Source organism: Podarcis raffonei, chromosome 16, assembly GCF_027172205.1.
Source record: "Podarcis raffonei isolate rPodRaf1 chromosome 16, rPodRaf1.pri, whole genome shotgun sequence".
Classification (NCBI taxonomy): domain Eukaryota; kingdom Metazoa; phylum Chordata; class Lepidosauria; order Squamata; family Lacertidae; genus Podarcis; species Podarcis raffonei.
In genome coordinates, this window is record NC_070617.1 from 26814593 (window position 1) to 26831558 (window position 16966).

Genomic DNA, 16966 nt, shown 5'->3' on the forward strand with positions numbered 1-16966 from the left:
GGGATCAAATCAGAAACTGGGACGACTTCTCTAAATCAGGGATGTCCCTGGAAAATAGAGAGGAGAGTCTGGCCTCCTCTATCCAAGTTCCAAACCAGCTGCTCTCTGCATCCATAGCAGTGGCAAAGAGGCACCCCCCCCGGGGGGGGGATGGCTTGGCAGCATCCTGTCCATGCACAGCTGTCACTTCCTGTTCTCTGACCAACTGCCTCTAACTGTCACCCCAAACACCCAGAGCTTCCAGCTGCTCCCTGTTTGGCTGTCTATCTCTCTTGGAGGGCAGAATCACAGCATCTTGGAAACATTCTTCCCACTCTCAGGCCTTGGGGGTCCTCCAGTTGCTTCCTGTGAGGTGACAACAGATTGAGCCATCGGTGGCCAATTTAGCCAGCGAGACTCTGCAGGCTCCAAGTCTGTGAGCCTTAATCACGATTTTAAAAGGAAGTGTCAACTTGAAAGATCAGCAGGTCAGTAAATCCTTCCACACCAAATGTTAGTTTTGTGGTAGGAGTGGAAAGCTTTGGTTTTGTGGATTTGTCCAGAGAGGTAAAACAATTTTAATCTGACCCTTCAAAGAGATAAAGGAATCTTAATGTCAGGAATGTGTTGGTACCTAGACCGTATTGTAATGGTATTTGTTGACCAATGGCCAGGAAAACCCAGGCCAGACTGCACTTGTATCTTTAACAGCAGCTTCTCAAAAAACAAAACAAAACAAAGCAGAAAAAACACCCCAATGACTGCAGCAATCTGCAGCTAAGGAGATGTGAAAATAAACATTCTCATCCAATGTTGTCTGCATGTCCAGCTGAGGCTCCAATACTTTGGCCACCTCATGAGAAGAGAAAACTCCCTGGAAGAGACCCTGATGTTGGGAAAGATGGAGGGCACAAGGAGAATGGGACGACAGAGGACGAGATGGTTGGACAGTGTTCTCGAAGCTACCAGCATGAGTTTGACCGAACTGCGGGAGACAGTAGAAGACAGGAGTGGGCGCGCTCTGGTCCATGGGGTCACGAAGAGTTGGAGACAACTAAACAACAACAGGGTTGCCAACTGTTTTTCTCTGACCATGCTCTTGTGCCTTTGGCAGCTGTACCATTAAGCCAGCAGAAGACATTCTGTCAGGCATGGAGTTATATTCAGTGGTGGGAGAAGCTTCACTGGCTTGATCTTTCCCTGATCTGCAGCCTTTTAAAGGCACTGGAGCACTGTCAAGAAAAAAAGTGGCAACCCTTGTTCCAGTGGAAGACTATTGGATGTAAACAAAAAAACCAAACCCCCTGTCTTTTGGGTGGTGTGGATGAACAAAATGAATGGGGCTGGCATTTTGAAGCAAAGCATCAAACAGTGCCCCTCCCAGCCCAGCCCCAAATCAAGGTGCCACAGTACCAAGGGTCAGTCTAGTTATTTTGCCATCTGAGAAAATTATTCCATGAGGGCCCCTCCCACTCCCTGGCAGTAAAAATGCAGTAATAAAAAATTCAGTTAATGCAATAATTATGCATTAAGTGACTGGTGATTCGCTTCCTACCCCAAATCAGCTGTCTGAGGGGGCTTTCACACCTCCCTAAGGGTAGGGCCGGGATGTGGGTGGCGCTGTGGGTTCAACCACAGAGCCTAGGACTTGCTGATCAGAAGGTAGGCAGTTCAAATCCCAGTGACGGGGTGAGTTTCCGTTGCTCAATCCCTGCTCCTGCCAACCTAGCAGTTCAAAAGCACGTCAAAGTGCAAGTAGATAAATAGGTACCGCTCCGGCGGGAAGGGAAACGGTGTTTCCGTGAGCTGCTCTGGTTCGCCAGAAGCGGCTTAGTCATGCTGGCCACATGACCCGGAAGCTGTACGCCGGCTCCCTCGGCCAATAAAGCGAGATGAGCGCCGCAACCCCAGAGTTGGTCACAACTGGACCTAATGGACAGGGGTCCCTTTACCCTTTACCTTTAAGGGTAGGGCCAACCCTACCAACACACCATACATTTAAAGCGAATCCCGGGAACTGTAGTTTGCAAAGTGTGCTGGGAAATGTAGTTCTGCGGGGAATTCCTTGGGGAAAGCTGGGCGCTTTAAAACAAGGTTCTTGTGCAGAGTGCATACCACAAGCAAACACTTCTTCTCAAAGCACCATCCTGCGCATATTTACTCTGACGTAAGGGTGCGCTTATTGCTCAGGTGTTTGGGATTACAGTCTTGGTGAAGTGGGGGGAATTTTTCTGCATTTGGCATTCTGTTGTTAATCCAGCTGCTTCCCTGTTCAGCTGCCAGCTCAAATGTACCCTGGCCAAGGTAAGCAGTCTTTGGTAAGAACATCCAAAAGAATGGGGAAAACTTTTCCTCAAAACTAGCAGGGAGGAGAAAAAGCCTGTGCAATAGTAGCTAGACACGTTTTCTTTCCAATTCATAAATCTCCACAACAAAGTCACCTCCCTGGCAGGTGAGTCATTGAAGGATTTATTTCCGTAACTCTTTTTATTAAGAAAAACAACCACCACAGTTCTCCTCACCCCTTTCAATTTCACATTTCTGGAAAGTGTCTCCTTTAAAACAGACATAATCTATTAGATACGTCACAACCATTTCAATTCGTTTGCATGTGGGCTTCGTGTACAAGACCTGCTTAAAACACATCAAGGCTGTTGTTTTTCTCAGTTCGGATTCAAGCTGGTTTGGGGAGTAAATGCATCAACGCACAGAATTTCTGAAGAAGCAACAGATTTGGATTAGTGCGGATCATGCCCTGTTTACTCTGCTTCTCAAACCAGCAGTGGGAGAACTCTGGATGCAGAGTGGATGAGAGTGTGGACACAGCAGCACCATGGCTTTTTTAATGGATTATTTCCTAGGAATTGTTTCAAAGCCCCCTGCAGAGCCATAGACCTTTGACTCTCCCCCCCTCCTCCTGCCATGTGTTGCATCTAAGATGTGGCTCCCATGATCCCTTGCAAGGGCCGCAGAGGATTCTGGGGCGCAACTCTTGGGTCTTCCTTCCCATTTAAGACTTTTCATGCCGCCACAAATCATGGGAGCATTTGTGTATCTATCTTGCATATTCACCACCACACATTTTTGTGGTTTATTGGCAAACTTTACCCCTCTCCTATCTCAGACTTTTGAGAAGAATCAGTTTGGGGGTTTTGTCTGGAGTTTAAGGAACAGGGCGGGGCAAAATGGGGACGTCAAAAGTTTTTCCAAGTTGGCGAAGGACATGCTAAGTCAGACAATTGGTCCATCTAGTTCAGCATTGTCTGCACTGATGGGCAGAATTTAGGGTTTCTGGTAGGGAGTCTCTCCTTGTCTTACCTGGAGAGGCCATTGGGGATTGAACCTGCGACCTTCTGCACGCCAAGCAGATGCTTAGCCATTGAGCTAAGGCCCTTGGCAATACTGAGCCACACAATTGGTCCATCTAACTCAGCGTTGTCTATGCTAACTGGCAGGCAGCATCTGTCCAGGGTCCAGGCAGGGAGTTTTCCCCCAGCCCTACCTGGAGTGTCAGGGATTGACCTTGGCACCTTCTGCATGCCAAGCAGATGCTCTGACTCCTTCCCACCTTGTAAATGTTGCACTCTGTGGCTCTCTCCATCTCCTTAGAGGAATCAATTAACATGTCTTCCTCTTCTTTTTTCCTGCTTCCCTTGGGTGGTGCCAGGGTCTAGTCTCTCCTCCAGCTGGGAGCCATGAAGACTGACGACACATCGCAGCAGGAATGCCACTTCTAACTTCCTGGGGTGTCCCCGAATCTCACAGCCCTCCTTCTCCCCCTCTCCCAAATTCTGGGCGATTAGTGGGCGCTTCTGCACCAGGGTCGGACCAGCCAGTCTGGAAGAACCACTTCAGGCTGGGCTCTGGGTTCCTTGAGCAGGGCTGGAGTCAAACCCCTCCTTCTTCCGCTGCCTCCTGCCAAACCACCTGCTCCAGGGCTACAAAAGCCTTAAGCACCTCTTGCTGCAGGACCCAGGAAGACAGGGCTTGCTCCTGGCAGCCTTTAGAGAGGAGAGAAGCAGCCACCCTTGGTGATCATGCCAGGACGGAGCCACGCCTGTTAGGAGGACTTCAGGCATCCCAAGGAGAGACAGAGAGGGAGCAGAGATCTCAGTTACACATTAGACATCGTGGAAGCCCAGGGAGACCCACGCAAGCTTATCATTAACTTGGCGGCGCTGCCAGGCGATATAAAGCCAAGAGCAAGAGAAGGGCAAGAGGCACCCAAAGCGGCAGGATGGCAACCACACCAACAACCGCGGCCATGACCACGGCAGCCCCAGAGGAGGGGCTGGCCATCAACAACCCTGCAGACATCTCTGTCATTGTCCTTTACTTCTTGATAGTGCTGGCGGTGGGAGTATGGGTAGGTCTCGTTGACTTTTCTCGCGTGCGTTTTATTTGGTCATCCGACCTCTTGCTTAAGAGACCGCAGAGGAAGGAGAGCCCACAACCTTCTGAATTTCTACTGCATTTGCAATTATATGCCACCTTTTCCTCCAAGGAGCTCAAGAGGGTGTCCCACGGCTCTCCCCCTCCTCATTTTGTCCTCACAACAACCCTGTGAGGGAGGTTAGGCCGAGAGGCAGTGTGCGGCCCTCAAAGTCGGCTTCATGGCTAAGTGGGGATTCGAACCCTGGTCTCCCAGGTCCTGGTCTGACACTCTAACCACGACGCCACACAGGTGTAGTGCCACCAGCATCATTGCTGGACACCAGGAATCTCTGGGGCAGAAAGTGGAAGGTGGCAAGAAATTGCTTTTTTGTTTTGTTTTTTGGAGGGGTGGATTTGACATGTAAAATTAAAGGTGCTTCAAGGCTGCCACCTTGCATTCCTGGCAGGTGATTCCGGAAGGGTGTTTATTATGGAGTGGGTCTACATCATGGGTAGGCATACTAAGGCCCCGTGGCCGGATCCGGCCCAATCACCTTCTCAATCCGGCCAGTGGACGGTCCGGGAATCAGTGTGTTTCTTCATGAGTAGAATGTGTCCTTTTATTTAAAATGCATCTCTGGGTTATTTGTGGGGCCTGCCCGGTGTTTTTACATGAGTAGAATGTGTCCTTTTATTTAAAATGCATCTCTGGGTTATTTGTGGGGCCTGCCCGGTGTTTTTACATGAGTAGAATGTGTCCTTTTATTTAAAATGCATCTCTGGGTTATTTGTGGGGCCTGCCCGGTGTTTTTACATGAGTAGAATGTGTCCTTTTATTTAAAATGCATCTCTGGGTTATTTGTGGGGCCTGCCCGGTGTTTTTACATGAGTAGAATGTGTCCTTTTATTTAAAATGCATCTCTGGGTTATTTGTGGGGCCTGCCCGGTGTTTTTACATGAGTAGAATGTGTCCTTTTATTTAAAATGCACCTCTGGGTTATTTGTGGGGCATAGGAATTCATTCATTATTTGTTTTCAAAATATAGTCCGGGCCCCCACAAGGTCTGAGGGACAGCCCCCTGCTGAAAAAGTTTGCTGACCCCTGGTCTACATCGACCTCAGAATACCAGCCTGTGTTTCACATCTATTTAATCCAGATTTTCCTTTACTGGAGCAAACCTGATAAGTTAAAAAAAACAAGTCTCTGCTTGGTGTGTGTATGAAATCTCCTCTCCCTGCTTGTAGGGTTCACCCCTTCCTCACAGGGCAAGAGGTCAGGGTTGCCCGAGGCGGGGATGAAGGAAAGGGAGCCACCAGAAAGTGGCTCAGGGCCAAAATGTCTGAGAGAGGCCTCAGGAAAGAGCAGGGAGGCTGAGATGGGAGCCTGAGGACAGCGATAGGAACAGATGCAGGCAAGGGAGGCTGCTCAGAAGCGGCAATGCCAGCCGCTGGAGGCCACGGAGAGGAGAGGGCTCCTGTTCTCAGGCCCTGCTTTTGGGCTTTCCAGAGACACTTGTTTATTGCGTTTAAATCCCACCTTCTTCTCCAAGGAGCAGTAGGTGGCATGTATGATTCTTCCCCCATTCAGTCCCCTGGTTGGCAGGTTAGACTGAGAGGCTGTGACCGGCCCCCAAGGTCAGTGAGCCTCATGGCTGAATGGGAAGATTTGAACTCTCGTTTCCCAGCTCCTAGTCTGACGCTCTAACCACTACACCACACTGCCTCCCACATTGGCATCTGGCTGGCCACTGTGAGAACAGGATGCTGGCCTGACCCAGCAGCCTTTTCTTATTCCCAGATGGGGCACTGCCCCACTAGCCTCCTCCTGTCCTTAGCCAGCCCCCTCCCAGAACTGCCTTCCTCCTTCCTTACACCCAGGCTACAGCCTGTCAGTTTCCTCCTCTTCCTCAGCCTCAGTCTCAGAGTTGCCCTTTGTAGAGGAGGGAGGAGGAGGAGGAATCCTAGAATTGTAGAGTTGGAAGGGTCCCCGAGGGTCATCTAGTCCAACCCCCTGCAATGCAGGAAGCCCAACACGCAGTCCGCCACCCAGTTTGAAACCATACCGGACTCAGCTTAACTTTGCAAATGTGCTAGCAGTTTTATTGCTGCACCCTTCAGCTTAGGAAGAGAATGGGGCAAGACAAGAAGGAGCTGGCTTTGGCTTCTGCTGCCAGTCTCCTGTGCCCTAGCAGTCCAAAGGGATACACCAGCCGCCACTCGATAGAGCGATGTTGTTTGAGGTGATGGAAGAGAGCAGCCTGGCCTGGCCAGAGCTCCCAGGAAGGCTGTGGGTGCGCAACGTTTTTAAACTTTCTGGCCATTTGGAATCTGCACCCGAGGGAGAAGCAGCAAGTGTGATCTGTCCCAAGGTTCTGCACAAAGAGGTCCCCTGATACCTTTGCTGCCCTCCAGAGACTGCAGCATGCAGTGGTAGCTCCCTGGCAGTGCCTGCGCTTGGGCTTGGGTAGCTCAGCTGAACCCATTCAAAGTTTTCCCTAGCCAGGGCAAATGGAAGCATGTCTGCAGCCTAGGTTTCAGCGCTTCAGGGTGGCTGAGAGGTGTCACGGCCAAGGTGGGGGGAAAGGTGACTTGATGAGCTTTTTTATGGCAGCAGAAAGAGCGACAAAAAGGGGAACAGCTTGATTTTTGCCACAAAGGGTGCTGCTGCTGACTCCTTATTGCAGGCTCCTTATCCCCAATGCTTGCGGCTGTTGTAGCAGAGATGCAACAGGCACTCTGCACATGTTCAGCGGCGACACTCACCTTGATTATTTATTCATGGTGTGTGTGGATGACAAATGGAAGCTATTGCCACAGGCTTAAACAGAACAGATGTATAACTTTGCAATCAATTAATGTATTTGAACAGCCGCTCCCTCTCCCCAGAGAGCTGTAGTTCAGGGAGAACGATGAGCAGAGAGTTGACATCACCTTCCCAGACTAAAATTATCAGGATTCTTTGCTGGTGGTATTAAACTGATACTCATTTGTAATGTTGATGAATGGTGTATAGCAAGCTTTCAAGGACTGGGCAAATTCCCTTTTTTTTGGCAGGGGATGGGAGGACCAGTTCCTGACTGTTATTTGCAGTGGAGGGCCATTATTTCCCCGAGGATATTCCTCCTTTTATCCTCACAACATCCTGTGAAGTAGGTTAGGCTGAGAGGCAGGGCCAGGCCCAAAGCCACACTCAGTGAGCTTTCACAGCCAAGAGGGGATTTGAACCCTGTTCTCTCCCTGGTCTTAGTGCAGCACTTTAACTGCACTGCCTCTCAAAGTAGGGTTGCCAACTCTTTTCCTGCCTCTGCTCTTGTGCCTGGCAGAAGGTTTTACCACTTTTCTCCTTGCCCGACACACAGAAAATCTTCCATTCTTATGATTTGCAAATTAATAATAATATCACACCCTTGCACTGAGAAAGTCCCAGAGCAGCTGTGTAGTAATGCACCAGGTGGTGCCTTTCCTGGGCTGTAGAGAAATGAAAAGAGCTTCACCTGTGAAATGTCTGTCTGATGCGCAACCCTTAAAGTTTCAGAAGCAGAACCAGTGGAAGGAGGTGCAGGAGCCAAGCCGACTTGACCTGGGTGGGGCAGGTCAGGGTGTCTGATTCTGGCAGAGTGTGGCAATGACTCCCAGGGTGCTTGCACTGCCTGAACTCCTTCAGAGCTGTGCAGAAGTCCAGAAGGCCCTCGAAGAGCCCAGGACTCCCCTCTCTGAAGCAGCCTTCTCCAGTTCAGATGTTTTGGACTACAATTCCCATCAGCCTTAGCATCCCACGGCTATCCAGGCTGGGGCTGATGGGAGTTGTTTTTCAAAGCATCTGGGCAAGGCTGCTCTTAAGGAAGACGGGCAGGTGTCAGGAGGGATGGGCTAAGAGCATGAGGAGGGTTTTGAATACAAAACCACTGAGAAAATTGCAAGGCAAGACTGTGCTTGCTGGCTTGATTTTGTCTGAGGTCAAAGAGAGTCTCATTGTACCAGGAAGCTAGGATGCCTGTTCCCTTGCCCTGGCTGCCCCCACGCCACACTTAACATCTAACTAGTTATGCAGATGCCAGTGTGAGAGTAGGTTTCTTACATTCCAAAGCAGGAACAGGCAGAACATGCGGGTCAAGTTATATATATATATATCACCAGGAAATACGGAGTGCTAGAAAATCCCATTGCTCTTGCAAGGGGAATGGCTTGCCTTTTCTCTCTCTTCCAGAAACCATGAGGTCTAGAGGCATGCTTGCTCTTTTTAAAATGAAGAGAAAGTGAGGCTCTCCACAGGAGGTAGCTGCTTCTGAGGTGGAAAGCCACATTTCAGAACTCAGATCCAGCTGTTGCACAGGCTAGTGATTTATTTGGGTGTGTACTGCATTGTGTTTGCTGGTTTCTAGGACACGTGTGGTGCTGTGGTCTAAACCACTGAGCCTCTTGGGCCTGCTGATCAGAAGGTCGGCGGTTCAAACCCCCAAGACGGGGTGAGTTTCTGCGCACTCTAGCTTTTGTCACTGTGTTCCGTTGTGCCAGAAGTGGTTTAGTCCTGCTGGCCACAGGACCCGGAAAACTGTCTGTGGACAAACGCCAGCTCCCTCAGCCTGAAAGTGAGAGGAGCGTAACAACCCCATAGTTGCCTTTGAATGGACTTAACCATCCAGGGGTCCTTTACCTTTTTACCTTGCTGGTTTCTGTGGACACACAACGGCCGTGCCACAATTGTATGAGCAGCAGCAGCAGCAGCAGCAGCAGCAGCAGCAGCAGCAGCAAAAAAAGTCTTTCTGCTTGGTTGCTTTCTCTTTCCGGGAGGTGAACACTGATTCTCGTCTGCCATTTGCAGTGCAGAATGAGAGATGGGCTCAAGGCATGCTACGGGCCTGCCCAGGTGGGGCAGGGCACCCTATGCCAAAGAGCCACAGTGAGCACCAGGCTAGGTAGACCAGTTGCTCAGAATCTGTTGAAGGCATTTTCCCATGTGCATGGGCAAATGCCAACAGTCTCCTGAAGAATTTTGTGAAGATGTAGATGCATAAACACACACACACACATTTGTAACGAATATTATTATTTATTGAATTATTACTAGAATGTATGCCCTGTCCTTCCAGGGCACCAAGCAGACACACTATTTAAAAGCAAAAACAGTCTGAAATGCTGAAAGCATTCTAAAAACAATTACAATTAAGAACATTTCAAAGCAGTTTCAGTTCAAATGGAACGTATTACAATTTCTCCACTTTGGGGGCACGAAGCCATGACCATCATTTACGCCGGTGTTTCCCAAACTTGGGTCTCCAGCTGCTTTTGGACTACAATTCCCATCATCCCTGACCACTGGTCCTGCTAGCTAGGGATGATGGGATTTGTAGTCCAAAAACAGCTGGAGACCCAAGTTTGGGAAACCTGGTTTAGGTGATCGTCAGTGTTCCTTGGCGGATCTCTGAGTTTTGAGACATTTCAAGGCTACCGTCCAATAAACACACCTCTGGTCTGTAGGAAGTGCCATAATGTAGATGAGATGACTTTTTTATTTTAAAAACGCTGCAAAACATGGCCTTCCAGGAGTAGCCCCTTCCCTGCCCATATGACTATGTATTGTAAGGGGTTAGGCTAGATGACCCATGGGCCTCTTCCAACGCTTCAATTCTATGACTATGCCATGCCCTATAGTGCATGGTGGGTGTAAACAGAGAGACTGCTATGCTAACCTCTGCCAGCCTGGTGGTGCCCTCCAGATTCTTTGGACCACAACTCTCACCAGTCCCAGCCAGCATGGGCAAACGGCGCTGGGTCTGAGCACACCTGTGTTGGCTGAGGGCAGCTGTAGTCCAAAGCACTTGGAGGGAGCGCCACCAGGCCCCGGTGACGATTGCCCTCTGCCCCAACCAGCGGCATTTCTGTATGACACTTGGGTTGGACAGCCATGGAGGGTGGTGCCAGGAGGAACTGCCAGTCTGGACAAGCCTCAGGTGGCACGTTGCCCACAGACGACGTTCTCATTCATTTACCCCCATCATGGTTTCATTGGGAAAGGCTTGGCGAAAGGCCTGTTTGCCACCGAAACAATGGTGAGCCTTGATTGCGCCTAATAAATCTGTGCCACGAATGAACATGAATATAATCGCTGTCAAGCTGCCTGCAGTGCTTCCGGGATGGTGCTAAATAAACAGCAGCTCAGGGATGCCAGTTTTTTTTTTTTTGTTGTTGTAGCATCAGAGGGATAACTGCATGCCAGGCTTTCTCCTTCCGGATCTGACTCCATTCCGAATCCTGCTCCCAACATTTCTGTTCCATTGTTCATGCTTTTTTCCGGGGTGGGGGATTCAGGGGTACACATACCCCTAAACATTTTGTGAATATTTGTACTTTTCTCCATGTACACTGGTACCTCGGGTTAAGAACTTAATTTGTTCCGGAGCTGCTGCTGTGTGATTTCTGTTCTTATCCTGAAGCACCTGAGGCACTATTTCTGGGTTAGTGGAGTCTGTAACCTGAAGCATCTGTAACCTGAAGCGTCTGTAACCTGAAGTACCACTGTACTGTGTTTATTTCCCCTGATTTGAACTATAAAATGGTGATTTTCTTGAGTCAAAATGAGAGTACCCCTAAATATTTTTTTAAGAAAAAAATCACTGCATGAGAGGTCTCTTGCAAGCCGTTTCTGGGATGCGTCTCATGGGCTTAACACTTGGAACTCCAGAGAGATTATGAGGATAACCTGATAGTTTCATTTCCGGCAGGCTTAAGATAGAATCAACTTTTCGCGGTGGATTTGTACCCGCTGGGTCAATACTCCAAGCAGGCCCAATTTAATCAGTGGACAAGTTAAGGTCAAGGGGTTGCAGCCAACTGATGTTACTTCAGAGTAGACCCATTGAAATTAGGGGACCTAGATCAATCACATCCATTAATTTCAACAGGCATGCCCCGAGCATGACCAATATTGGACACAGCTCATAATCGACATAAGAGCCAATGTGGTGCAAGGGTTAGAGTGTTGGACTGTGACCTGGGAAACGGGTTCGAATCCACACTCAGCCATGTTTTCTGGGCCTGTCGCTGCCTCTTTCAGCCTAGCCTATCTCACAGTGTTGCTGTGAGGACAAGATGGGGAAGAGGAGAGCCATGAGCTCTTCGGAGGAAAACATGGTCCATAAACAAAATACGGTAAGCAATGTTTAGTCAATGATTTGATGCTCACTGACGTCAATGGATTTAAATTAGAATTAGGGTTCCTTAAACTCACTGATCTGAATGTGACCACTCACTGGATATCATCCTTTGGCCAGATGTCCTTTTCAATATATTATTAATTTATTACATTTATACCTTGACCTTCCTCCAATAGAAGCCCAGGGCAGAAAACAATACATGAGAAAACAATAATAAAAAAACCACCTTAAAGCCAATTCTAGCACAGAGGTGGACTGGGAAAGATCTCCACTTAAAAGGCTCTCATTGGAAGAGGAAAGTCTTTGGCAGGCACCAAAAAGACAACAGCGGAGGTGCCTGTCTAATATTCATGGGGAAGAGAGTTCCAAAGGACAGGTGCCACCACACAAAAGGCTCCATTCCTACATTGTGCAGAAGAGACCTCCCGATAAGATGGTATCTGCAGGAGGCCCTCACCTCGATTGGATATGTAAGCGGTGAGATGCTCTTTCAGGCATCTTGGTCCCACATCCTGGGCTCTATACACCAGAACCGGCATCTTGAATTTAGTAGGTTAATGTGTTGGCGATATCCTGCCCCAGTGAGCTGCCACATTTTGCAGAATCTGCTGCTTCCAGACAACCTCAAGGAGCACATTGCTGTAATGAGCTTATCAATGCATGGGGGATAGTGGTCAGGCTCTGTTATATGGTTGGTAACTCTAACTGCATCTCCTCTTCTGTCTTCCTTAGGCCATGTATTCAACAAACCGTGGGACGGTTGGGGGTTTCTTCTTAGCAGGCCGGAGCATGGTCTGGTGGCCGGTAAGTTGTGTCTAAAGAGCCAGCTCCCCTGAAAAACAGCCCCCTCCATTTTCCACCAAGAGGACCACAGGCTGAATCTACCCTATCTGCCCTTCCCGATTTTGCAAATTGCAGACTGAAACAGAGAACCATATCCTCTGAAAGGGACGCTCCTCTGAATTTTGCAATGCGGTTCTCCAGACAAGTAAATGTGTACAAAATTGCACCTGCTTGGGTAAAGCGTGCATAGAACGGTATATGTTCACGAAAAGAACATGAAAAAAGTATATTAGGGGGACATTGCTTTGCAAAAAATATGTAGATTAGGCAAAATGTTGGCCATTAGGAGAAATTTGCGTGAAAATGCTGGTGAGTTTTCATGAGGATTTTAAAAAAGCAAACTGATAGAGAAATGTGGAGAAGAGACTGGAAAAAAACAGGAAACCAAGAGAAACTGAAATTTTGCAGTCCAAAGTAGTGTGGGGAAGGGGGAAACCAGATTGGCAAAGGTTTGCCTATGCAAAGCTTTGCTGCTGCTGGCTATTGGTGGATGGTGGAGGGGCAAGACTGTCTCTGCTCCTTTGCCCATCCTTATTGCACCAGGGCTCCTGAGGATAGACCGTGGAGGAGCAGGGCAGCGGCTGGTCTGTTGCCTGGTGGATGACTCAGTGAGGTGCCCAGTGAGGTGAAGAGAAAGAGCTTGTTCCTTCAGAAAGCAGAAGCTGTCCTTCTTACCTGATACTCCCTTGGAGGGGGAAGATCTCAGGATCAAAGTAGAAAAAGGAACAGCTCATTCTTTGCCAGTGTGAGCAGGAAAGGGGGATGAAATAAACATCTTATATATATTTTCTTCTCATTCAACTTTTGGCCAAGTCTCATCAGTCTTATTTGTTTGCTGAAAAACATGTTTATCATGTGTTTGTTTGTGTTAGTGTGTGTGTGTGTGTTGCTCTAAGTGGCTTATGTGCGGAATACGTTGGTGTAAAACAGCACCTGCAAAGCAGGCAGAGTCATACAATACAAATACAAGAGTGACACAGTTTAAAAGAAGGATGAGTGGGGGGAAATTCGGGGGGTGGAGGTGCATTCGTGGTGGCCTGTCGACACACCATTCCTATGTTAGTTTTTCTGCGGTGTCTGCTATTATTTCTGTCCAGAGGGGCCCTCTTGTACAATGGTGCAACAAGGGCTGGACAAAAAAAATAAATTGAAAGTGGGATTGCATATAAATGTCCCCGACACCGTTTTGTGCAAAAACTGCCCTGAATGCACAACGAGAAGAGGTGTCTGGAGGGGCTCAAAGGCTTCACTCTGTCCCCTGTGTGACGCTGGCTCTTTTAAAATACAGTGGTACCTCGGGTTAAGTACTTAATTCATTCTGGAGGTCCGTTCTTAACCTGAAACTGTTCTTAACCTGAAGCACCACTTTAGCTAATGGGACCTCCCGCTGCTGCCGCGCGATTTATGTTCTCATCCTGAAGCAAAGTTCTTAACTTGAGGTACTATTTCTGGGTTAGTGGAGTCTGTAACCTGAAGCATATGTAACCTGAGGTACCATTGTATAGTGTTAAGGCAGTGGTTTTCAACCACTGTGGCACCCTGGGGTGCCTTCAATGGTGGTTAGGTGTTCTGTGGGCAGCACCAGCCTCCGTCCCTCCTTCCTTCTCTTCCTCCTCTGATGCTCCCTCATGTCTCTGCCTCCAGCGGCTCACACAGCTGTTTGTTGCAGCGGACCTGGCTACAAGTTCTCCAGGCGAATGGTGCCTCTGGGGCCAGCCAGGGGTTCTTGGATGCTGGGAGCTGAGGCAGCATTGGAGTAAGTAAGCAAGCAAGCAAGCAAGCAAGGATTTCTGAGGAAAGGAGAGAGAGGAGAAGGGGCTGAGGGAACCCTCCACAAGGGAGGGTGTCCATAAAAGGGGTGAGGGGTTGCCAGCTCTGCAGGTGAAGGGTGACATAACTGGGCACCTGGGCCCCACAGGGGAGCCACAGAAAGATGTAGTTGGTCAAGGGAACCATGGACTCAAACCTCTGGGTTTGAGTGAAAACTTCTGGGTTAAGGGAAGTGTGGGAGCAAGTCTGAGAAATGGTAAAAGCTCCCCTTTTGTGCAGATGCCAGGCTATCGTGTTGTGTCTGAATGCCTCAGCCTTCTCTTCGATGGAGATATCCATTTGCTAGAAGTCCGTTCCAAGCAGAATTGCAGAGACATGGAATCCATTGTGGTTAATCATTTTCTCGGGAAAGCGTTCCTAATTACCCGGCATTAGCCTTAATCATTAATTGAAGGGAAACTGAGAGAGAGAGAGAGAAGAAGCTGCCCTTGCCCTTCCCTATCCTGGAGGCTTAAAGATGGAGAACAAGACACTTTGCGGATTAAAACGACAGGGGAACTCCCCCACTGAATGAAGCCAGACAGGACAGTGCAGGCAAAGTGTTGCAAGCCAACTTACCCTCACACGAACGCTGGCTCTTAAAATGGTGACAGCAGCTGCCTTGTAAAGAAGCAACTCTGTCTAGGTCAACCAAGGAACAATTGCCAAATGGGTGTTGGCACAAGCTCTGCTTCCATTGCTTGTCCGCTGGGTGGTGAGGCTGTGAGAGGAAATAATAATAATAATAATAATAATTTATTATTTATTATTTATACCCCACCCATCTGGCTGGGTTTCCCCAGCCACTCTGGGCGTCTTCCCACACAATATTAAAATACAGCAATGCATCAAACATTAAAAGCTTTCCTAGACAGGGCTGCCTTCAGATGTCTTCTAAAAGTCTGGTAGTTGTTCTTCTCTTTGACATCTGGTGGGAGGGTGTTCCACATGGCAGGTGCCACTACCGAGAAGGCCCTCTGCCTGCTTCCCTGTAACTTGGCTTCTCGCAGTGAGGGAACCGCCAGAAGGCCCTCGGCACTGGACCTCAGTGTCCAGGCAGAACGATGGGGGTGGAGATGCTCCTTCAGATATACTGGACCAAGGCCTGCAGGAGGCAAACTCCCAGGACCATGGGAGCTCCCGTAGTCCATTTGTATTCAGATGCAGGGCCTGCCCTGACAGACCGCTTGTGGCGCTCGAGCCACGCTGTCTCACAGTTGGGCCGGCCGCTGGCCCTGGTTGTGGTCCAAGGACCCTGGGAGGTCCTCATGTTGCTTTCCCCTGGAAGAGGGCTAGACGTTGGGTCTAATTCTGCCTCTGGGGATGTGAGGCTGAGATCCAAAGGTGGTGCAAAAGCAGCATATCTATGCATATAAATTCAGATCTAGCTGCAATCATGTTCGATGTGTTCATGTTGCTGGAATCCATGTGGGGAACTCCAGGCTCCAACCCACAAAAGTTTACGATATGTGTCATATGGAGCCGCAAGGGATTTTGCATACCCTCCAACATTTCTCCGATGAAAATAGGGACGGCCTATTCCATAATAAATAATAATAATAGTAGTAATAATTTTATTATTTATACTCTGCCCATCTGACTGGGTTCTCCCCAGCCACTCTGGGCGGATTCCAACATATATATAACCATAATAAAACATGAAACATTAAAAAAACTTCCCTATACAGGGCTGTCTTCTAAAGGTTGTGCAGTTACTTATCTCCTTGGCTCAGGGGTCACGTAACTCCATACCCTCCAATGAAAATAGGGACGTCCTAAGGAAAAGTGGGACATTTTGGGATCAAATCGGAAACCAGGACGGCTTCTGTATATCCAGGGTTGTCCCTGGAAAATGGGGGCACTAGAAGGGTCTGGTTTTGTTGCCCCATACCTAGGTGACTCCCAGCCCACCCTCCTCCCTCAGGCTAAAGGACATCTCTCCTTTCTGCTTCCAGATTGGTGCCTCTCTGTTTGCCAGCAACATTGGGAGCGGCCATTTTGTAGGCCTGGCCGGGACGGGGGCAGCCGCCGGGATCGCGATCGGGGGCTTCGAGTGGAACGTAAGTACCTTTGATTCTGTGGCTTTGGAAAATGGCAGTTACCAGTTTATTTTTGGGTCCTTCACATTTTTAACCCTTCTTGCCCGGGGATGGTTTTTTCTTTTTCTTTTAAACCTGCTGATCAAAAGTGTTGCTCTTCAGGTGGGTGGGCAAGATAATCCCATCACATTCCTGGATTCCATGTTTTTGAGCACATGCCATGCTGGCTTGGGGTGATGGGAGCTGTGATCCAACAACGCCTCAGGGGCCATGTCATCATCCCTGGTTTTTGGAGAACCCAGATCAGGCCCTGATCAGGTGTGTGTGGTGTAACTAGGCTCCCCAGTGGCAAGATGTCTCCTGATGTGTTGGCATGTGGCTCAGCATCCTGCCAAGATGCACCCAACCTCAGTGGCAAAAAGATAACGCTCCATCTGTATCACTAGAGGCCCCAGTGATCTCTGTGGCTAGAAAAGATTTCCACTGGCTTTGGCTGCTACGCCTGATGCCACCATTCCTGGACCAGGGTAGCCTGATCAGAGTGGTCCATGCATTGGAGACCTCAAGCCTTGCTTACTGTGATGCACTTTTTGTGGGGCTGATGTTGGCAATGAGGGTAGAATGTGACAGCCGAGCACCCAGAGGTGGACTTAGCACAGCGCGATTGGTTCTCCCGCACAGGGCACCGAGCCAAGAGGGCACCTCCCCATCTCCTTCCCAATGCCTAGTAAGTGTTTGCTTTGGAAGGGTCCTAAATTCCCCCACCCT

The 16966-nt window shown here is 49.0% G+C and overlaps 1 protein-coding gene across 1 annotated transcript in view; it reads left to right on the forward strand.

Moving 5' to 3' along the window:
• The first annotated feature begins 325 nt into the window (after positions 1 to 325).
• The window catches only part of LOC128403762 (sodium/glucose cotransporter 1-like), a 36504-nt gene continuing 19863 nt past the window's right edge, over positions 326 to 16966 (forward strand). Inside the window, exons 1-4 of the mRNA XM_053368827.1 lie at positions 326 to 467; positions 3647 to 4345; positions 12240 to 12311; positions 16115 to 16219. Coding sequence (XP_053224802.1) covers positions 4217 to 4345; positions 12240 to 12311; positions 16115 to 16219 — 306 coding nt within the window. The 5' untranslated portion in view covers positions 326 to 467; positions 3647 to 4216. The remainder of the gene's footprint in view (positions 468 to 3646; positions 4346 to 12239; positions 12312 to 16114; positions 16220 to 16966) is intronic.